We start from the raw sequence: 24835 nt of genomic DNA on the forward strand, positions 1-24835 counted from the left end.
AAGTTCACGCATGCGTCGACTATATGCATCACTTGGCACTTCCGTCTACCTTTACATTTTGAAATATACACATCAACATTGGGTACGTCGCCTGTTTAGATTGGAGCTGTACAAGTTATGAAATGCGAAGATCATTCTAAGGGAAACTACTCTGATAGAGTTTAATAGGTAAATAGAGTTACCCTTCCTGAAAGAGGATTTTATTAGCGCTTGAATGACTCACCAAATGACTTGATGACCGTTTATAATGATAAGGTGCCGTCGTATTCTATGTTAAATAAACTCCATTGTCATTGTTCCTGGTTATAAAGTAATTGTTTGTTTCAGGTTTAGTATAGGTTCTTGTTTACAAGAATTGCTGCTCTACAGAAATATAAAAGGAGTAATATTAATAACGATTTTGAAAGATTTGCATAGGTTACACTTTAACTTTTTCTTTCCCTTAAATTACCGTTGGCAAGGGCAGGTTGCAGTAGGCAACATAGTGGTATGACAGAGGATGGAAGCTATGTGTGGAGGTCGGAGGCAACGACACGGGAGATATTATTAGTTTTGTGTCTTTAGTAGCCATATACCACTACTATATGTCGTGTCGTATTGGATTAGCAGAAAAATATTTCTTTCTGCTAACCTAATGTGACACCATATACGGCAACTAAAGACACCATAACGAATTTATTATGCCGAAAAGTTAACTATCATGGGGGACATGGAGGTATGAGAGGCAAGGAAACTGCAGTGGGAGGACTGACATACGGTATGGGGGACATGGGGGTATGAGAGAAGAAGGGGACTGTAGTGGGAGGAAGGACATACGGGTATGAGGGACATGGGCGTATGAGTGGGGAAGGGGGCCTTAGTGGAAGAAAGGACATCCAGGTATGTGTGACAGGGAGGTATGAGAGGAGAAAGGGACTAGTGGAAGGACTGACATACGGGTAAGAGGGACAGGGAGGTAGGAAAGGGGAAGGATACTTTAGTGGGAGGACTGACATACCTGTGTGGGGGACATTGAGGTATGAGAGAGGAAGGAGGCTGTAGTTAGAGGACGGACATATGGGTGTGGGGGACATGGAGGTATGAGATGTGAAGTGGACTGTAGTTGAAGGACGGGCATACGAGTATGGGGACTGGAGGTATGGGAGGGGAAGGGGACTGCAGTGGGTGGACGGATATACAGGTATGGGAGACATGGAAGTATGAGAGGCGAAGGGGACTGTAGTGGGACGACGGACATACAGGTATGGGGACATGGATGTATGAGAGAGGAAGGGGACTGCAGTGGGTGGACGGATATACAGGTATGGGAGACATGGAAGTATGAGAGGCGAAGGGGACTGTAGTGGGACGACGGACATACAGGTATGGGGACATGGATGTATGAGAGAGGAAGGGGACTGCAGTGGGTGGACGGATATACAGGTATGGGAGACATGGAAGTATGAGAGGCGAAGGGGACTGTAGTGGGACGACGGACATACAGGTATGGGGACATAGAGGTATGAGAGAGGAAGGGGACTGCAGTGGGAGGACGGACATACGGGTATGGGGACATGAATGTAAGAGAGGGGAAGGGGACTGCAGTGGGAGGACGGATATACAGGTATGGGATACATGGAAGTATGAAAGGGGAAGGGGAATGCAGTGGGAGGACGGATATACAAGTATGGGAGACATGGAGGTTTTAGAGGGGAAGGGGACTTCAGTGGGAGGACGGATATACAAGTATGGGAGACATGGAAGTTTTAGAGGGGAAGGGGACTGCAGTGGGAGGACGGATATACAGGTATGGGATACATGGAAGCATGAAAGGGGAAGGGGACTGCAGTCCGAAGAATGACATACGGGTATGGGGGACATGGATGTATGAGAGAGGAAGGGGACTGTAGTGGGACGACTGACATACGGGTATGGGATACATGGAGATATGAGAGAGGAAGGGGACTGCGGTGGGAAGACGGATATACAGGTATGGGGACTTGAGGTTTGGGAGGGGAAGGTACTGCAGTCGGAGGACTGACATATTGGTATGTGGGACATGGAGGTATGAGAGGGGAAGGGACTGTAGTGGGAGGACTGACATACGGGTATGTGGGACATGGAGGTATGAGAGGGGAAGGAGACTGTAGCGGAAGGACGGACTTACGGGTATGGGGGATATGGAGGTATGAAAGACAAGTGGACTGCAGTGGGAGGACTGACATACGGGTATGGGGGACATGGGGGTATGAGAGGGGAAGGGAACTGTAGTGGAAGGACTGACATACGGGTATGGGGGACAGGGAGGTATGAGAGGAGAAGGGGACTGCAGTGGAAGGACTGACATACGGGTATGGGGGATATGGAGGTATGAGAGGAGAAGGGGACTGCATTTGAAGGACTGACATACGGGTATGGGGGATATGGAGGTATGAGAGGAGAAGGGGACTGCAGTGGAAGGACTGACATACGGGTATGGGGGACAGGGAGGTATGAGAGGGGAAGGATACTTTAGAGGGAAGACCGACATACCTGTATGGGGGACATGGAAGTATGACAGAGGAAGGGGACTGCAGTGGGAGGACGGATAAACGGGTATGGGGGACATGGGGGTATGAGAGGGGAAGGGAACTGTAGTGGGAGGACGGATATACAGGTAAGGGGACATGGATGTATGAGAGAGGAAGGGGACTGCAGCAAGAGGACGGACATACGGGTATGGGGACTGGAGGTATGAGAGGGGAAGGGGACTGCAGTGCGAAGACTGACATACGGGTATGGGGGACATGGATGTATGAGAGAGGAAGGGGACTGTAGTGGGAGGACTGACATACGGGTATGAGATACATGGAGGTATGAGAGAGGAAGGGGACTGTAGCGGAAGGACGGACTTACGGGTATGGGGGATATGGAGGTATGAGAGGCAAGTGGACTGCAGTGGAAGGACTGACATACGGGTATGGGGAACAGGGAGGTATGAGAGGAGAAGGGGACTGCAGTGGAAGGACTGACATACGGGTATGGGGGACAGGGGGGTATGAGAGGGGAAGGGAACTGTAGTGGGAGGACTGACATATGGGTATGGGGGACAGGGGGGTATGAGAGGGGAAGGGAACTGTAGTGGAGGACTGACATACGGGTATGGGGGACATGGAGGTATGAGAGAGGAAGGGGACTGCAGTGGGAGGACGGACATACGGGTATGGGGACTGGAGGCATCAGAGGGGAAGGCGACTGCAGTGCGAAGACTGACATACGGGTATGGGGGACATGGATGTAAGAGAGAGGAAGGGGACTGCAGTGGGAGGACGGATATACAGGTATGGGAGACATGGAAGTATGAAAGGGGAAGGGGACTGCAGCAAGAGGACGGACATACGGGTATGGGGACTGGAGGTATGAGAGGGGAAGGGGACTGCAGTGCGAAGACTGACATACGGGTATGGGGGACATGGATGTATGAGAGAGGAAGGGGACTGTAGTGGGAGGACTGACATACGGGTATGAGATACATGGAGGTATGAGAGAGGAAGGGGACTGCGGTGGGAAGACGGATATACAGGTATGGGGACTTGAGGTTTGGGATGGGAAGGTACTGCAGTCGGAGGACTGACATATTGGTATGGGGGACATGGAGGTATGAGAGGGGAAGGGGCTGTAGTGGAAGGACGGATATACAGTTTGGGGGGACATGGAGGTATGAGAGGGGAAGGGGACTGTAGCGGAAGGACGGACTTACGGGTATGGGGGATATGGAGGTATGAGAGGCAAGTGGACTGCAGTGGAAGGACTGACATACGGGTATGGGGAACAGGGAGGTATGAGAGGAGAAGGGGACTGCAGTGGAAGGACTGACATACGGGTTGGTGGGATATGGAGGTATGAGAGGGGAAGGGGACTGTAGTGGGAGGACTGCCATACGGGTATGGGGGATATGGAGGTATGAGAGGGGAAGGGAACTGTAGTGGAAGGACTGACATACGGGTATGGGGGACATGGAGGTATGAGAGAGGAAGGGGACTGCAGTGGGAGGACGGATAAACGGGTATGGGGGACATGGGGGTATGAGAGGGGAAGGGAACTGTAGTGGGAGGACGGATATACAGGTATGGGAGACATCAAAGTATGAGAGGGGAAGGGGACTGCAGTGGGAGGACGGACATACGGGCATAAGGACTGGAGGTATGGGAGGGGAAGGGGACTGCAGTCGGAGGACTGACATACGGGTATGGGGGACATGGAGATGTGAGAGGGTAAGGGGCCTGTAGTTGGAGACCGTTTTGGTTATGTTGGACATGGAGGTATGAGAGGGGAAGGGGACTGTAATGGGAGGCCCTTGAGGTTATGTGGGACATGGAGGTATGAGAGGGGAAAGTGGATGTAAGGAGGGTTAGTGATTAGTAGGAAAGATGGAGTGGAAGTTAATGAGGAAGGACAGAGGTGGAGGTAGAAGGACGGATGAGGGACTAAGGATGATAGAAGGGAAGGTAAGGAGGATACCGGGGAAGTAGGGTGGATTGAGGTATTTGGATGGAATAAAGTTGGGGTACTGAGTTAACGGCAGGGCGAAAATAAGGGACTTTGAGGTAAGGAGTGAGTGACCCGTTTGGGTTTAACATCGCTTTGAAAAGTATTCCAGTTATATCCAGAATTATGAGAGGGGAAGGGACCAAAAGAGTAGTAGGTGGAGAAATGTGAGGGCAAACGTAGAGGACATCGGAATCGGTAGATTTGTGGGTATGGAGGCGGTCTAATGGGTGGACGACGATAACAAAACATACAAGGATAATGCGAAATTGAGATTTCAATAAAGTCCGGATTTCCTTTATACCAGATGTATTTCCCTGAGATTCAATATTCAGATTGAAAATTATAGTCATTCTAATCGGCCACAGACCATATCGTCGACTCCTGCAATGAGTCTACCACGAAAGTAGCACACAGGTGTTCCCTGCCATGACAAGGCCACTAGGCTAGGATACAGAAGTATTGAGTTTACTAGGAGGAATACATGAAGCTACACAGATGCAATATTATTATGTTATTATATGTCCCTGTTATAGGCCCTAGGTGGACAATATTGGATTGAGGCAACACTTCTGGGCCAATATGACTGTCCGAGGCCTTGTTACAGGTCATTGGTGAGTCATATTTTTCCCCCAAAGCATTGCCTCGGTCCAGTCCAGCCAGCCTGCCTCAGGCCAATATGACTGACCGAGGACCTATATCATTTCATGACATCTTTATAATTGACTACCTAAACTATGTGTTTCAAAATAGTATCAGTAAAAGAGATAAAGAAAAAAAAAGATAAAAAATGTCACAGTTATATCAGAAACAGGATCCACGATCTTACATAACAGCAGTCTATCGCCTTGTTGGGATTGCAGTGAAAGGAATGCAACCACAGTCAAAAGCAATATTGGCCTGGCACAACTGTGTTAGCCCGCTTACATCCCATGTTGGCCCGCTGAACCAATATAGGAACTCCGGTGCTTCTATATGAAGTGGGCCCCTGAAGTGCGTTTAGAAATGTTTACTTTTTTATCCGTCGGACTAAGAAAAACATATTGGCACCATTAAACTGTCATTATCTAATTACGTTTCTGATATTGTATATCAGAAAGTAACAGTATTGCATATGCCCGTGTATAACATTTTCTTACTATTAAATCTTTGGCAAATACAAGAACCGAACTTTAACTTTTGCAATGCAAAAAGCAAAGCTGTTTCCTAAACATGTATTGCTTGGAATAAGTGTATGATATCAACCTTGCATCATTGCTATACCATATTCATGTATGATCAGATCTCGTCTGAGTAACCCATCTAATGTGTCCAGGTCAGAAAAGCTTACCTGTCACCCACATTTGTCTTGAGACCACGTTGGTGACAATGGCTGCTGAGTATTAAAAGTGTTTCATGGAGGGCCAGCTGTGACGTGTGTTACATCAACTTACGTTCAGTGTTGATCTGAGTGACACACATTATGAGTCAAGATCAGAATAGTTTACCAGTCACCCATGTTTGTCTTGAGATGGTCTTGGTGACAATGGCTGTACATGAGGGTTCTTTAAGGAGGTCCAGCTGTAAGGCACGTTTTATCAGCTTATGGTTTCAGCTGCTGAGTTTGAAAAGTGCTTGCACGAGGCAATACATGTTATATTGCCTACATGGCTAGAATATTCGCTCCATATGTCTATTGATTTGCCTATTTCCTAAATCACTCGTGAATTAGCTTTCCGCATTTGGTTTGCTCCCCTCAGAGGTGTCCATTCTCACGTTCACATTCAAACACGTCTCGTCTCAATGGACATATCATATGTCATCTCTTGTCTTCCGATGATATATTTGCCAGTGTGGCGGAAACATTTAATGCACTCAATCTCAGATTCAACAACACAAGAATACACATTGTCTGGCATGGTGATATACAAAAATGTCAAAGCTATATTTGTGTGAGTTTAATGTATAGCCTCTGCTAACTTCATGTTGAAAGAGGCCTGGAAGCATATCATGAAAGACGGCTTTCTGTAAATCCTTAATGAGTTGACATAATTTACCCAGTCTTGTCTTTGGAATGTTTCACAACAAGAAAATAGTGCATGATGGAGGGTCATCAGTAATCCTGATAGGTTGTGTGTCTTCCTGGTTTTACTGGTTCAGACTGGATAACCTCACATGCCGCCATAATACAGATATAATATTCCACTGCATATGCTTATTGATTTGCCCATTTCCTCACTCACTCATGAATTTGCTTTCACATTTGTTTCCCCTCAGGGGTATACATTCTCACGCTGACACTCAAACTAAAGCATATCTCTTCCTTTGTATGAGTACATAACACAGTCTCGTGTCTTTATCTTGCCATAATATTATATGTGTGACGTAAATATTGAACACTCCATCTTGGATACAATACATGTTCACATATTTTGTGAATTGCAGATTCTTATAAACTGACATGAAAGATTGTAATTAAAGTTCAATACTTTTCCAAGTTTAAACATTGTCAGGAACGATGATATACAAGTCATATTTGTGTGAGATGAATGTGTGACCTGACTGACCACTTCATGCTAAACTGTTCTCATCATGCACTGTTTGTGTGGCATTCATGATTAAAATCAAAGAAATTATGGGTGTCCAATCTTCTGAGCTATGATGTTGATAGGAAATGACCATTAAAAACCTTGTTGAGTAATTCAACAGTAAAATACACAACAAAGACGTATATCATGAATGGGGCCTGTCAGCTGATGCTCAATGAGCACCATGCCATGGCCTACCCACATTCTTCCTTCACATCATCTAACCACACAATTCAACTTCAGTTCTTAAATACAACAGAACTACTTCTTACACTGGAAAAAATATATTTTATTAAGAATAACACATAAATAATTTTGAAATAAATACACGTATATCAGTACATACTAAATAAACGGCCTCCAACCTCCCCTCACAGCCGTCCCTTTCCACTCTTCACATGAACTTACAAAAACGTACAGTGACACATTTCCTTAGCATATCTTACATTACTCGAATAAAGAGTGAACGATTCAACATAATCACAATGATAAATTCTCGAAAATAACTACCACTTGACTACAATCTAAACTGTTATCGCAAGCCAGTAGGAGAGTAGTGAGATGAACAGAAATATGGTTGATAGTAGAAGACAGAAAAAGGAAAGATATCCAGTCCGACTGTTGAGAAAGGAACAGGACAGTAGCAGATAGGACAATGCAGGAGTGTCAGGTTGCCAATGAGATGAACAGATTTATAGTAGACAGTATAATAGTTGAGAGAAGGGTAGATGGTAGGACACTACATAAGGTAGAGCAAGGTAGAGTAGGATAGTAAAGTGTAGGGTAGAGTAGGAGAGTACAGAGTAGGGTAGAGTAGGATAGTACAGAATAGGACAGTGCAGAGTAGTGTAGAGTAGGACAGTACAGAGTAGGGTAGAGTAGGACAGTACAGAGTAGGGTAGTCTAAGGACAATGCAGAATAGGGTAGAGTAGGAAATTACAGAGGAGGGTAGAGTAGGACAGTACAGAGTAGGGTAGAGTAGGACAGTACAGAGTAGGGTAGGCTAAGGACAATGCAGATTAGGGTAGGCTAAGGACAATGCAGAGTAGGGTAGGGTAGGACAGTTCAGAGTTAGTTAGAGTAGGACAGTACAGAGTAGGGTAGGGTAGGACAGTGCAGAGTAGGGTGGAATAGGACAGTACAGAGTAGGGTAGGGTAGGACAGTGCAGAGTAGGATATAGTAGGATTGAATGAATGTCTGAATAGGTGTAACGCAGCTTTTCGGCCTTTATACATTTTCTATCACGAATACTTGCATTATAACGAGGGGTGTGGTGTCCCACAGATATTGTAAATACTCAGATGGTTCCTTGTTTTTAAGATAAACATGTCCTTTATAAGTGAATGAGTTGTTTTACAGTTATTCATGCACTAGCGAGAAAACTATGAATGTTTCTACAGCGTTCGAAAACCCATAACACAGGGATATACGTTGTATTAATGTCTTATGTTGTTTTGTTTATTTCAACAAAAGGTAAGTATGTACAAGGTAATTTTTTTCAATATGCTTCAACATGGGGAAAGGGTAAGAGACATTGCATGCTTGTGACAGTTGTCCTTGTGTCTAGGGGATGAGGGGTGATGTTCATGGCATTATTTGCTCCCAGACCCAGTGGGTAGCCAGGTGCGCAGAAGCTATGCCTGATTTTTTTTAAAGTACAGATTAAACTTCGAAATTATACTGCATCCGCCATCTTTGTTTATTTGACTTATTGACTTTTGCCATTGACTTATTACATTCTTAGGTCCACGTCATTTACCTGTATGCAACCCTTTGTGCACATGACAGGGTAGGACAATACAGAGTAGGCTAGAGTAGGACAGTACAAAGTAGGGTAAAGTAGGACAGAACACAATAGGGTAGGGTAGGACAGTATATTGTAGGGTAGGGTAGGACAGTACAGAGTAGGACAGTACAATACTACAAAGTAGGGTAAAAAGTAGTACAGTACAGGGTAGGGTAGAGCAGGACAGTAAAGGGTAGGACAGTACAGTAGGGCTGTACAGGGTAGGAAAGTAAAGAGTAGGACACTACAGAATAGTAGAGTACAGGGTAGCATAGTACATAGGAGGATAGTAGGGTAGGGTAGGAGAATACAGGGGAGGGTAGAGTAGGACAGTACAGAGTAGGGTAGAGTAGGACAGTACAGGGAAGGGTAGAGTAGGACAATACAGGGGAGGGTACAATAGAACAGTACAGAGTATGGTAGAGTAGAACAGTACAGGCTAGGATAGAGTAGGACAGTGCAGAGGAGGGTAGGACATTACAGGGGGTAGGGCAGTACAGATGCGGCTTATTAGGAGAGTACAGAGTTCCGTAAGCAGGATTGGTGAAGGTACAGCGTAGAAGAAAGTAACGAAGGACAGTACAGAAGAGAATATAGTTGGGCAATGCAGGGTATGGTACAGTGTGACAGTACACAGCAGAGTAGAGTAGAAGACGACATACAACATTTAGATTAGTTAACAACAGAGTAGGGTACCATGTAGAGTAGAGTACCATGGACGTGGAATTGGCCAGACACAGATAATAGCACTAGATTCGGTAGATTGTAGATATAACAAAAACGGGAGCTGATGGTCAAAACACGAGTTCACTGTGTTGAAGTTGAACTGCACAATGAAAGGATAAGAGAAAGATCACAATATACGATTATTAACCTATATACTACACACTAATCTATACCTACCTGTCCCCTGCCCCTTACAGTGTTTAGAAGAAGTCCCTGGTGCCAGACGAGAGACTGGAGCTGTACTCAGCCAGGAGAGCTTCCAGGTCCTCCAGAGTGTCCTGGGGCTCCTCCAGTCTTGCCTGCTTTTCAGCTTGGGACACCTCGCTGTTGTCATCTGGGCACTTCCTCTTGCGTGAGGGCACGGACTCCTTACTGGGCTCAGCAGTGGGTTTCTTCTTTTTCCTTAAAATCAGTTTAGTAAGATACAGATATTCCACATCATATTCATCATCAGGGTTAGGCTCAGCTCTGTCCACTGCCTTGTCAGGACTTACACTTACTGTTGCAGCAGTGAAACCACCTGACTTAGCACTCTCCGATATTGAAACAACCTTATCCTTTACATTCTTAACAGGGACAGGGAAGGTCTTGCATCCTGTACTGGGCAAGACAGACTTTGACTTTATGTAAGCACCATCAGCAGACAACAACTGTTCACCAAAACTAAGCTTAGATGAGGTCTTAATGATACCATGACTACCAGAGGGCTTAGTGATACGCTTCACCAGGGGTTTGCTCTGGGGTTTCATGTGCCGAGCTCCAAGAGGCTGAGGCACAAAGTAGGGCTTGCTCTCAGGCTGATGCTTGCCCACTTTCTCCTTGGGAATGCGAGGCTTTGGCTGAGGTTTTGGCCTGAAAGTGCGGGGCTTGCGTTTGCAGGGCTTGAGCTCAGGTTTTCTATTAAGCTGGATAGGGGTCTTGGAATTGGGTTTGGGATTCCTTGTTGAAGATATGGCTGGAGATTCAACAAGGGCAGACTGGGAATCAGGAACTGGACTGGGTTGGTCAAGTTGGGGCAGAACACAGGAGAAGGCCTGATGGGTGATACAGTCAAAGTCTCATTTTGATTCTTTATTGATTAAAAAACAAAATCATACTTTTTGTGTTACATTCTGGTACATGTATTAGCATAAATATAATAATACCTCTGGTCTCATCAGCTGTAGGTCCATCTCTGAACTGGGCAGGCTGACAGGCAGCTGGCAGACAGGCATCATCTCCCTACGTCCACTGCAAGGTGGTGCCTGGACTGCAGGAGGCAGGGGGATACCAGTCACAGATGGCTGAACTCCAGGCTGCAGGAGTCTTGGCTGTAGGTAACCAGGACCCAGGGAGAGGTTAACAGGATTACCAGCTGGTATCCAGATAGTGTTGTTGTCTACCAGACATCTGGTCCCATCTCCCATCACCACTGTTGGCAGCCCGGGCGGCAAGGGGGTCACAGGAACTACCACCAAGCAATTTATCAGTATGATAGTACTGAACAGCAGTATACATTTATAAAATGCTCAAAGTGGTGTTTAATAAAGGTTGAAGTTCTGATCAAGGCTATTCTTTTTTTATAAAGGACAAAATTCATTAATTCTGTGTCTTGAAAACGTGTCTGCAGGAATCCTATAATTTCCCTTTCCCCTCAGTCGATTATGGGGTGTATCATGTTAAGTTTTCACACCGGGTACATTTAGTACAACTAAAATGTTCAGGTTAGAAATAACAACCTACAGCTATTGTGCAACTCCATAATATTAAGACCCACATACAGACAATGACAATTGAAATTGGAGTATAGAAATATCAGCGTCTATTTTATGCATTTAAACATATTAAAACAGCTTCATCCAGCTTTATCACTGGTAAAAAGGACAATTACACATACCTTTCCTAGTAGGATTCATAGTTTTCTCCACCTCTTCAAGTCGTACACACTTTTAAAGCCCGTATTTTGCACGATAAAACTGCGAACACTTCCAGTGATATCTCTCAAAATGGCTGACACACAGGAAGGCCTAACAGTTGTCATGACGCCGCTACTGAAGGCAAGTTCACGCATGCGTCGACTTTATGCATCACTTCCGTCTGCCTTTACATTTTGAAATATACACATCAACATTGGGTACGTCACCTGTTTAGATTGGAGCTGTACAAGTTATGAAATGCGAAGATCATTCTAAGGGAAACTACTCTGGTAGAATTTAATAGGTAAATAGAGTTACCCTTCTTGAAAGAGGATTTTATTAGCGCTTGAATGACTCACCAAATGACTTGATGACCGTTTATAATGATAAGGTGCCGTCGTAGTCTATGTTAAATAAACTCCATTGTCATTGTTCCTGGTTATAATGTAATTGTTTGTTTCAGGTTTAGTATAGGTTCTTGTTTACAAGAATTGCTGCTCTACAGAAATATAAAAGGAGAAATATTAATAACGATTTTGAAAGATTTGCATAGGTTACACTTTAACTTTTTCTTTCCTTAAATTACCGTTTGCAAGGGCAGGTGGCAGTAGGCAACATAGGTGTATGACAGAGGATGGAAGCTATGTGTGGAGGTCGGAGGCAACGACACGGGAGATATTATTAGTTTTGTGTCTTTAGTAGCCATATACCACTACTATATGTCGTGTCGTATTAGATTAGCAGAAAAATATTTCTAACTGCTAACCTAATGTGACACCATATACGGCAACTAAAGACACCATAACGAATTTATTATGCCGAAAAGTTAACTATCATGGGGGACATGGAGGTATGAGAGGCAAGGAAACTGCAGTGGGAGGACTGACATACGGGTATGGGGGACATGGGGGTATGAGAGAAGAAGGGGACTGTAGTGGGAGGAAGGACATACGGGTATGAGGGACATGGGCGTATGAGTGGGGAAGGGGGCCTTAGTGGAAGAAAGGACATCCAGGTATGTGTGACAGGGAGGTATGAGAGGAGAAAGGGACTAGTGGAAGGACTGACATACGGGTAAGAGGGACAGGGAGGTATGAAAGGGGAAGGATACTTTAGTGGGAGGACTGACATACCTGTATGGGGGACATTGAGGTATGAGAGGGGAAGGAGGCTGTAGTTGGAGGACGGACATATGGGTGTGGGGGACATGGAGGTATGAGATGTGAAGCGGACTGTAGTCGAAGGACGGACATACGGGTATGGGGGATATGGAGGTATGAGCGGGAAAGGGGACTGCAGGGTGGGACGCACATACGAGTATGGGGACTGGAGGTATGGGAGGGGAAGGGGACTGCACTGCAAAGACTGACATACGGGAATTAGATACATGGAGGTATGAGAGAGGAAGGGGACTGCAGTGGGAAGACGGATATACAGGTATGGGGACTGGAGGTATGGGAGGGGAAGGGGACTGCAGTGCGAAGACTGACATACGGGTATGGGGGACATGGATGTAAGAGAGGGGAAGGGGACTGCAGTGGGAGGACGGATATACAGGTATGGGATACATGAAAGTATGAAAGGGGAAGGGGAATGCAGTGGGAGGAAGGATATACAAGTATGGGAAACATCGAAGTTTTAGAGGGGAAGGGGACTGCAGTGGGAGGACGGACATACGGGTATGGGGTTTGGAGGTATGAGAGGGGAAGGGGACTGCAGTCCGAAGACTGACATACGGGTATGGGGACATGGATGTATGAGAGAGGAAGGGGACTGCAGACGGAGGACGGATATACAGGTATGGGATACATCGAAGTATGAGAGTGGAAGGGGACTACAGCAAGAGGACGGACATACGGGTATGGGGACCTGGGGTATGAGAGGGGAAGGGGACTGCAGTGGGAGGACTGACATACGGGTATGGGGGACATGGAGGTATGAGAGGGGAAGGGAACTGTAGTGGGAGGACGCACATACGGGTATGGAGGACATGGAGGTATGAGAGAAGAAGGGGACTGTAGTGGGACGACGGACATACGGGTATGGGGACATGGGGGTATGAGAGGGGAAGGGGACTGTAGTGGGAGGACGCACTTACGGGTATGGGGGACATGGAGGTATGAGAGGGGAAGGGGGCTATAGTGGGAGGACTGACATACGGGTATGGGGGACATGGATGTATGAGAGAAGAAGGGGACTGTAGTGGGAGGAAGGACATACGGGTATGAGGGACATGGGCGTATGAGTGGGGAAGGGGGCCTTAGTGGAAGAAAGGACATCCAGGTATGTGTGACAGGGAGGTATGAGAGGAGAAGGGGACTAGTGGAAGGACTGACATACGGGTAAGAGGGACATTGAGGTATGAGAGGGGAAGGAGGCTGTAGTTGGAGGACGGACATACGGGTATGGGGGATATGGAGGTATGAGCGGGAAAGGGGACTGCAGTGGGTGGACGGACATACGAGTAGGGGAATGGAGGTATCGGAGGGGAAGGGGACTGCAGTGAAAAGACTGACATACGGGTATGGGATACATGGAAGTATGAGAGAGGAAGGGGGCTGCAGTGGGAGGACGGATATACAGGTATGGGGACTGGAGGTATGGGAGGGGAAGGGAACTGCAGTGCGAAGACTGACATATGGATATGGGGGACATGGATGTATCAGAGGCAAGTGGACTGTAGTGGGAGGACGCACATACGGGTATGGGGGGCATGGGGGTATGAGAGCGGAAGGGGGATGTACTGGTAGGACTGACATACCTGTATGGAGGGCATGGAGGTATGAGAGGCAAGTGGACTGCAGTGGGAGGACTGACGTACGGGTATGGGGGGCATGGAGGTATGAGTGGCAAGTGGACTGCAGTGGGAGGACGCACATAAGGGTATGGGGGACATGGGGGTATGAGAGGGGAAGGGGGCTGTAGTGGGAGGACTGACATACGGGTATGGGGGACATGGATGTATGAGAGAAGAAGGGGACTGTAGTGGGACGACGGACATACGGGTATGGGGACATGGATGTATGGGAGGGGAAGTGAACTGTAGTGGGAGGACGCACATACGGGTATGGGGGACATGGAGGTATGAGAGGGGAAGGGGGCTGTATTCGGACGACGGACATACGGGTATGGGGACATGGGGGTATGAGAGGGGAAGGGGACTGCAGTGGGAGGACTGACATACGGGTATGGGGGACATGGGGGTATGAGAGGGGAAGGGAACTGTAGTGGGAGGACGCACATACGGGTATGGGGGTTATGGAGGTATGAGACGGGAGGGGGACTGCAGTGCGAAGACTGACATACGGGTATGGGGACATGGATGTAAGAGAGGGGAAGGGGACTGCGGTGGGAGGACTGACATACGGGTATGGGGGACATGGGGGTATGAGAGGGGAAGGGAACTGTAGTGGGAGGACGCACATACGGGTATGGGGGACATGGAGGTATGAGAGAAGAAGGGGACTGTAGTGGGACGACGGACATACGGGTATGGGGACATGGGGGTATTAGAGGGGAAGGGAACTGTATTGGGAGGACGCACATACGGGTATGGGGGACATGGAGGTATGAGAGGGGAAGGGGGCTGTAGTGGGAGGACTGACAGAAGGGTATGGGGGACATGGATGTATGAGAGAAGAAGGGGACTGTAGTGGGACGACGGACATACGGGTATGGGGACATGGATGTATGAGAGAGGAAGTGGACTGCAGTGGGAGGACTGACATACGGGAATGGGGACATGGATGTAAGAGAGGGGAAGGGGACTGCAGACGGAGGACGGATATACAGGTATGGGATACATGAAAGTATGAGAGTGGAAGGGGAATGCAGTGGGAGGACGGATATACAAGTATGGGAGACATGGAAGTTTTAGAGGGGAAGGGGACTGCAGTGGGAGGACGGACATACGGGTATGGGGTTTGGAGGTATGAGAGGGGAAGGGGACTGCAGTGCGAAGACTGATATATGGGTATGGGGACATGGATGTATGAGAGATGAAGGGGACTGCAGACGGAGGACGGATATACAGGTATGGGATACATGAAAGTATGAGAGTGGAAGGGGACTGCAGCAAGAGGACGGACATACGGGTATGGGGACTGGAGGTATGAGAGGGGAAGGGGACTGCAGTGCGAAGACCGACATACGGGTATGGGATACATGGAAGTATGAGAGAGGAAGGGGACTGCGGTGGGAAGACGGATATACAGGTATGGGGACTGGAGGTATGGGAGGGGAAGGGGACTGCAGTGCGAAAACTGACATACGGGTATGGGATACATGGAAGTATGAGAGAGGAAGGGGACTGCAGTAAGAGGACGGACATACGGGTATGGGGACTGGAGGTATGAGAGGGGAAGGGGACTGCAGTGCGAAGACTGACATACGGGTATGGGGGACATGGATGTAAGAGAGGGGAAGGGGACTGCAGTGGGAGGACGGATATACAGGTATGGGATACATGGAAGTTTTAGAGGGGAAGGGGACTGCAGTGGGAGGACGGATATACAAGTATGGGAGACATGGAAGTTTTAGAGGGGAAGGGGACTGCAGTGGGAGGACGGATATACAAGTATGGGAGACATGGAAGTTTTAGAGGGGAAGGGGAATGCAGTGGGAGGACGGATATACAAGTATGGGAGACATGGAAGTTTTAGAGGGGAAGGGGACTGCAGTGGGAGGAAGGATATACAAGTATGGGAAACATCGAAGTTTTAGAGGGGAAGGGGACTGCAGTGGGAGGACGGACATACGGATATGGGGTTTGGAGGTATGAGAGGGGAAGGGGACTGCAGTCCGAAGACTGACATACGGGTATTGGGACATGGATGTATGAGAGAGGAAGGGGACTGCAGACGGAGGACGGATATACAGGTATGGGATACATCGAAGTATGAGAGTGGAAGGGGACTACAGCAAGAGGACGGACATACGGGTATGGGGACCTGGGGTATGAGAGGGGAAGGGGACTGCAGTGGGAGGACGCACATACGGGTATGGGTGACATGGGGGTATGAGAGGGGAAGGGGGCTGTAGTGGGAGGACTGACATACGGGTATGGGGGACATGGATGTATGAGAGAAGAAGGGGACTGTAGTGGGACGACGGACATACGGGTATGGGGACATGGATGTATGAGAGGGGAAGTGAACTGTAGTGGGAGGACGCACATACGGGTATGGGGGACATGGAGGTATGAGAGGGGAAGGGGGCTGTATTCGGACGACGGACATACGGGTATGGGGACATGGGGGTATGAGAGGGGAAGGGGACTGCAGTGGGAGGACTGACATACGGGTATGGGGGACATGGATGTATGAGAGAAGAAGGGGACTGTAGTTGGACGACGCACAAACGGGTATGGGGGACATGGAGGTATGAGAGGGGAAGGGGGCTGTAGTGGGACGACGAACATACGGGTATGGGGACCTTGGGGTATGAGAGGGGAAGGGAACTGTAGTGGGAGGACGCACATACGGGTATGGGGGACATGGAGGTATGAGAGAAGAAGGGGACTGTAGTGGGAGGACGGACATACGGGTATGTGGACATGGGGGTATGAGGGGTGAAGGGGACTGCAGTGGGAGGACTGACATACGGGTATGGGGGACATGGGGGTATGAGAGGGGAAGGGAACTGTAGTGGGAGGAAGCACATACGGGTATGGGGGACATGGAGGTATGAGAGGGGAAGGGGGCTGTAGTGGGAGGACTGACAGAAGGGTATGGGGGACATGGATGTATGAGAGAAGAAGGGGACTGTAGTGGGACGACGGACATACGGGTATGGGGACATGGATGTATGAGAGGCGAAGGGGACTGCAGTGGGAGGACGGACATACGGGTATGGGGACTGGAGGTATGAGAGGTGAAGGGGACTGCAGTGGGAGGACGGATATACAATTATGTGAGACATGGAAGTTTGAGCGGGGAAGGGGACTGCATTTGGAGGACGGACATAAGGGTATGGCGACATGGATGTATGAGAGAGGAAGGGGACTGCAGTGGGAGGACGGATATACAAGTATGGGATAGTATTCCAGTTATATCCAGAATTATGAGAGGGAAAGGGACCAAAAGAGTAGTAGGTGGAGAAATGGGAGGGCAAACGTAGAGGACATGGGAAACGGTAGATTTGTGGGTATGGAGGCGGTCTAATGGGTGGACGACGATAACAAAACATACAATGATAATGCGAAATTGAGATTTCAATAAAGTCCGGATTTCCTTTATACCAGATGTATTTCCCTGAGATTCCATATTCAGATTGAAAATCATAGTCATTCTAATCGGCCACAGACCATATCGTCGACTCCTGCAATGAGTCTACCACGAAAGTAGCACACAGGTGTTCCCTGCCGTGACATTGCCACTAGGCTAGGATACAGAAGTATTGAGTTTACTAGGAGGAATACATGAAGTTACACAGATGCAATATTATTATGTTATAATATGTCCCTGTTATAGGCCCTAGGTGGACAATATTGGATTGAGGCAACACTTCTGGGCCAATATGACTGTCCGAGGCCTTGTTACAGGTCATTGGTGAGTCATTTTTTTTCCCCAAAGCATTGCCTCGGTCCAGTCCAGCCAGCCTGCCTCAGGCCAATATGACTGACCGAGGACCTATATCATTTAATGACATATTTATAATTGACTATCTAAACTATGTGTTTCAAAATAGTATCAGTAAAAGAGATAAAGAAAAAAAAAGATAAAAAATGTCACAACTGTGTAAGCCCGCTTACATCCCATGTTGGCCCGCTGAACCAATATAGGAACTCCGGTGCTTCTATATGAAGTGGGCCCCTGAAGTGCGTTTAGAAATGTTTACTTTTTTATCCGTCAGACTAAGAAAAACATATTGGCACCATTAAACTGTCATTATCTAATTACGTTTCTGATATTATATATCAGAAAGTAACAGTATTGCATATGCCCGTGTATAACATTTTCTTACTATTAAATCTTTGGCAAATACAAGATAACCGAACTTTAACTTTTGCAATGCAAAAAGCAAAGCGGTTTCCTAAACATGTATTGCTTGGAATAAGTGTATGATATCAACCTTGCATCATTGCTATACCATATTCATGTATGATCAGATCTCGTCTGAGTAACCCATCTAATGTGTCCAGGTCAGAAAAGCTTACCTGTCACCCATATTTGTCTTGAGACCACGTTGGTGACAATGGCTGCTGAGTATTAAAAGTGTTTCATGGAGGGCCAGCTGTGACGTGTGTTACATCAACTTACGTTCAGTGTTGATCTGAGTGACACACATTATGAGTCAAGATCAGAATAGTCTACCAGTCACCCATGTTTGTCTTGAGATGGTCTTGGTGACAATGGCTGTACATGAATAGTTCTTTAAGGGGGACTAGCTGTGGGGCACGTTTTATCAGCTTATGGTTTCAGCTGCTGAGTTTGAAAAGTGCTTGCACGAGGCAATACATGTAATATTGCCTACATGGATAGAATATTCGCTCCATATGTCTATTGATTTGCCTATTTCCTAAATCACTCGTGAATTAGCTTTCCGCATTTGGTTTGCTCCCCTCAGAGGTGTCCATTCTCAGGTTCACATTCAAACACGTCTCGTCTCAATTGACATATCATATGTCATCTCTTGTCTTCCGATGATATATTTGCCAGTGTGGCGGAAACATTTAATGCACTCAATCTCAGATTCAACAACACAAGAATACACATTGTCTGGCATGGTGATATACAAAAATGTCAAAGCTATATTTGTGTGAGTTTAATGTATAGCCTCTGCTAACTTCATGTTGAACGTTTCTCGTCATGCTTTGTTTGTGTGGCATTCATGATTGAAATCAAAGAAATTATAGGTGTCCTAAATTCTGAGCTATCATGTTGATAGGTAATGGTCATTAAGATAACATACACTTAACATGCTGAAAGGCGCCTGGACGCATATCATGAATTGCGGTTTTCAGCAAATCCTTAATGAGTTGACATAATTTAGTCTTGTCTTTGGAATGTTTCACAACAATAAATAGTGCATGATGGAGGGTCATCAGTAATCCTGATAGGTTGTGTGTCTTCGTGGTTTTACTGGTTCAGACTGGATAACCTCACATGCCGCCATAATACAGATATAATATTCCACTGCATATGCTTATTGTTTTGCCAATTTCCTCACTCACTCATGAATTTGCTTTCACATTTGTTTCCCCTCAGGGGTATCCATTCTCACGCTGACACTCAAACTAAAGCATATCTCTTCCTTTGTATGAGTACATAACACAGTCTCGTGTCTTTATTTTGCCATAATATTCCATGTGTGACGTAAATATTGAACACTCCATCTTGTAAACAATACATGTTCACATATTTTGTGAATTTTCGTCATTGCAGATTCTTATAAACTGACATGAAAGATTGTAATTAAAGTTCGATACTTCTTCAAGTTTAAACATTGTCAGGAACGATGATATATGAGTAATATTTGTGTGAGATGAATGTGTGACCTGACTGACCACTTCATGCTAAACTGTTCTCATCATGCACTGTTTGTGTGGCATTCATGATTGAAATCAAAGCAATTATGGGTGTCCAATCTTCTGAGCTATGATGTTGATAGGAAATGACCATTAAAAACCTTGTTGAGTAATTCAACAGTAAAATACACAACCAAGACGTATATCATGAATGGGGCCTGTCAGCTGATGCTCAATGAGCACCATGCCATGGCCTACCCACATTCTTCCTTCACATCATCTAACCATACAATTCAACTTCAGTTCTTAAATACAACAGAACTACTTCTTACACTGGAAAAAATATATTTTATTAAGAATAACGCATTAATAACTTTGAAATAAATACACGTATATCAGTACATACTAAATAAACGGCCTCCAACCTCCCCTCACAGCCGTCCCTTTCCACTCTTCACATGAACTTACAAAAACGTACAGTGACACATTTCCTTAGCATATCTTACATTACTCGAATAAAGAGTGAACGATTCAACATAATCACAATGATAAATTCTCGAAAATAACTACCACTTGACTTTCCATCTAAACTGTTATCTCAAGCGAGGAGGAGAGTAGTGAGATGAACAGAAATATGGTTGATAGTAGAAGACAGAAAAAGGAAAGATATCCAGTCCGACTGTTGAGAAAGGAACAGGACAGTAGCAGATAGGACAATGCAGGAGTGTCAGGTTGCCAATGAGATGAACAGATTTATAGTAGACAGTATAATAGTTGAGAGAAGGGTAGATGGTAGGACACTTCATAAGGTAGAGTAAGGTAGAGTAGGATAGTAAAGTGTAGGGTAGAGTAGGACAGTACAGAGTAGGGTAGAGTAGGACAGTTCAGAGGAGGGTAGGCTAATAAGGACAATGCAGAGTAGGGTAGGGTAGGACAGTACAGAGTAGGGTGGAATAGGACAGTACAGAGTAGGGTAGAGTAGGACAGTACAGAGTAGGGTAGAGTAGGACAGTACAGAGTAGGGTAGGCTAAGGACAATGCAGAGTAGGGTAGGGTAGGGCAGTTCAGAGTTAGTGTAGGACAGTACAGATTAGGGTAGGGTAGGACAGTACAGAGTAGGGTAGGCTAAGGACAATGCAGAGTAGGGTAGGGTAGGACAGTACAGAGTAGGGTGGAATAGGACAGTACAGAGTAGGGTAGAGTAGGACAGTACAGAGTAGGATAGAGTAGGACAGTACAGAGTAGGGTAGGCTAAGGACAATGGAGAGTAGGGTAGGGTAGGGCAGTTCAGAGTTAGTTAGTGTAGGACAGTACAGAGTAGGGTAGGGTAGGACAGTACAGAGTTGGGTAGGCTAAGGACAATGCAGAGTAGGGTAGGGTAGGGTAGGACAGTTCAGAGTTAGTTAGAGTAGGACAGTACAGAGTAGGGTAGGGTAGGACAGTGCAGAGTAGGATAAAGTAGGATTGAATGAATGTCTGAATAGGTGTAACGCAGCTTTTCGGCCTTTATACATTTTCTATCACGAATACTTGCATTATAACGAGGGGTGTGGTGTCCCACAGATATTGTAAATACTCAGATGATTGCTTGTTTTTAAGATAAACATGTCCTTTATAAGTGAATGAGATGTTTTACAGTTATTCATGCATTAGCGAGAAAACTATGAATGTTTCTACAGCGTTCGAAAACCCATAACACAGGGATATACGTTGTATTAATGTCTTATGTTGTTTTGTTTATTTCAACAAACGGTAAGTAAGTACAATGTAATTTTTTTTAATATGCTTCAACATGGGGAAAGGGTCAGAGACATTGCACGCTTGTGACAGTTGTCCTTGTGTCTAGGGGATGAGGGATGATGTTTATGGCATTATTTGCTCCCAGACCCAGTGGGTAGCCAGGTGCGCAGAAGCTAAGCTATGAAGTACAGATTAAACTTCGAAATTATACTGCATCCGCCATCTTTGTTTATTTGACTTATTGACTTTTGCCATTGACTTATTACATTCTTAGGTCCAAGTCATTTACCTGTATGCAACCCTTTGTGGACATGACAGGGTAGGACAATACAGAGTAGGCTAGAGTAGGACAGTACAAAGTAGGGTAAAGTAGGACAGAACACAATAGGGTAAGGTAGGACAGTATATTGTAGGGTAGGGTAGGACAGTACAGAGTAGAACAATAGAGTAGGACAGTACAATACTACAAAGTAGGGTAAAGTAGGACAGCACAGGGTGGGGTAGAGCAGGACAGTACAGGGTAGGACAGTACAGTAGGGCTGTACAGGGTAGGAAAGTAAAGAGTAGGACACTACAGAATAGTAGAGTACAGGGTAGCATAGTACATAGGAGGATAGTAGGGTAGGGTAGGAGAGTACAGGGGAGGGTAGAGTAGGACAGTACAGAGTAGGGTAGAGTAGGACATTACAGGGGAGGGTAGAGTAGGACAATAAAGGGGAGGGTAGAATAGAACAGTACAGAGTATGGTAGAGTACAACAGTACAGGCTAGGGTAGAGTAGGACAGTGCAGAGGAGGGTAGGACATTACAGGGGGTAGGGCAGTACAGATGAGGCTTATTAGGAGAGTACAAAGTTCCGTAAGCAGGATTGGTGAAGGTACAGCATAGAAGAAAGTTACGAAGGACAGTACAGAAGAGAATATAGTTGGGCAATGCAGGGTATGGTACAGTGTGAGAGTACACAGCAGAGCAGAGTAGAAGAGGACATACAACATTTAGATTAGTTAACAACAGAGTAGGGTACTGTAGGACATAAAGGCAAAGTAGGAATATAGATACAAGGGGTAGAGCACCATAGACGTGAAAATGGCCAGACACAGATAATAGCACTAGATTCGGTAGATTGTAGATAAAACAGAAACGGTAGCTGATGGTCAAAACACGAGTTCACTGTGTTGAAGTTGAACTGCACAATGAAAGGATTAGAGAAAGATCACCATGTACGATTATTAACCTATATACTACACACTTATCTATACCTACCTGTCCCCTGCACCTTACAGTGTTTAGAAGAAGTCCCTGGTGCCAGACGAGAGACTGGAGCTGTACTCAGCCAGGAGAGCTTCCAGGTCCTCCAGAGTGTCCTGGGGCTCCTCCAGTCTTGCCTGCTTTTCAGCTTGGGACACCTCGCTGTTGTCATCTGGGCACTTCCTCTTGCGTGAGGGCAGGGACTCCTTACTGGGCTCAGCAGTGGGTTTCTTCTTTTTCCTTAAAATCAGTTTAGTAAGATACAGATATTCCACATCATATTCATCATCGGAGTTAGGCTCAGCTCTGTCCACTGCCTTGTCAGGATTTACACTTACTGTTGCAGCAGTGAAACCACCTGACTTAGCACTCTCCGATGTTGAAACAACCTTATCCTTTACATTCTTAACAGGGATAGGGAAGGTCTTGCATCCTGTACTGGGCAAGACAGACTTTGACTTTATGTAAGCACCATCAGCAGACAACAACTGTTCACCAAAACTAAGCTTAGATGAGGTCTTAATGATACCATGACTACCAGAGGGCTTAGTGATACGGTTCACCAGGGGTTTGCTCTGGGGTTTCATGTGCCGAGCTCCAAGAGGCTGAGGCACAAAGAAGGGCTTGCTCTCAGGCTGATGCTTGCTCACTTTCTCCTTGGGAATGCGAGGCTTTGGCTGAGGTTTTGGCCTGAAAGTGCGGGGCTTGCGTTTGCAGGGCTTGAGCTCAGGCTTTTGCTTCAGCTGGATAGGGGTCTTGGAATTGGGTTTGGGGTTCCTTGTTGAAGATATGGTTGGAGATTCAACAAGGGCAGACTGGGAATCAGGAACTGGACTGGGTTGGTCAAGTTGGGGAAGAACACAGGAGAAGGCCTGATGGATGATACAGTCAAAGTCTCATTTTGATTCTTTATTGATTAAAAAACAAAATCATACTTTTTGTGTTACATTCTGGTACATGTATTAGCATAAATATAATAATACCTCTGGTCTCATCAGCTGTAGGTCCATCTCTGAACTGGGCAGGCTGACAGGCAGCTGGCAGACAGGCATCATCTCCCTACGTCCACTGCAAGGTGGTGGCTGGACTGCAGGAGGCAGGGGGATACCAGTCACAGATGGCTGAACTCCAGGCTGCAGGAGTCTTGGCTGTAGGTAACCAGGACCCAGGGAGAGGTTAACAGGATTACCAGCTGGTATCCAGATAGTGTTGTTGTCTACCAGACATCTGGTCCCATCTCCCATCACCACTGTTGGCAGCCCGGGCGGCAAGCTTGTCACAGGAACTACCACCAAGCAATTTATCAGTATGATAGTACTGAACAGCAGTATACATTTATAAAATGCTCAAAGTGGTGTTTAATAAAGGTTGAAGTTCTGATCAAGGCTATTCTTTTTTTTATAAAGGACAAAATTCATTAATTCTATGTGTCTTGAAAACGTGTCTGCAGGAATCCTACAATTTCCCTTTCCCCTCAGTCGATTATGGGGTGTATCATGTTAAGTTTTCACACCGGGTACATTTAGTACAACTCAAATGTTCTGGTTAGAAATAACAACCTACAGTTATTGTGCAACTCCATAATATTAAGACCCACATACAGACAATGACAATTGAAATTGGAGTATAGAAATATCAGCGTCTATTTTATGCATTTAAACATATTAAAACAGCTTCATCCAGCTTTATCACTGGTAAAAAGGACAATTACACATACCTTTCCTAGTAGGATTCATAGTTTTCTCCACCTCTTCAAGTCGTACACACTTTTGAAGCCTGTATTTTGCACGATAAAACTGCGAACACTTCCAGTGATATCTCTCAAAATGGCTGACACACAGGAAGGCCTAGCAGTTGTCATGACGCCGCTACTGAAGGCAAGTTCACGCATGCGTCGAC

The 24835-nt window shown here is 46.1% G+C and overlaps 1 protein-coding gene across 1 annotated transcript; it reads right to left on the reverse strand.

Annotated features, from left to right (window-relative positions):
• Nucleotides 1-10643: 10643 nt before the first annotated feature.
• LOC125376113 lies at nucleotides 10644-11596 on the reverse strand. The gene is made up of 2 exons (XM_048387738.1): nucleotides 11464-11596; nucleotides 10644-11034 (listed from the first exon to the last, which is right to left on the reverse strand). Exons 1-2 carry the CDS (start codon nucleotides 11480-11482, stop codon nucleotides 10712-10714), a joined length of 342 nt encoding a protein of 113 aa, XP_048243695.1. The 5' UTR covers nucleotides 11483-11596; the 3' UTR covers nucleotides 10644-10711.
• Nucleotides 11597-24835: the final 13239 nt, after the last annotated feature.

This window comes from Haliotis rufescens, unplaced genomic scaffold, assembly GCF_023055435.1.
Source record: "Haliotis rufescens isolate VD_foot unplaced genomic scaffold, xgHalRufe1.0.p SCAF_10, whole genome shotgun sequence".
In the NCBI taxonomy this organism is placed as follows: domain Eukaryota; kingdom Metazoa; phylum Mollusca; class Gastropoda; order Lepetellida; family Haliotidae; genus Haliotis; species Haliotis rufescens.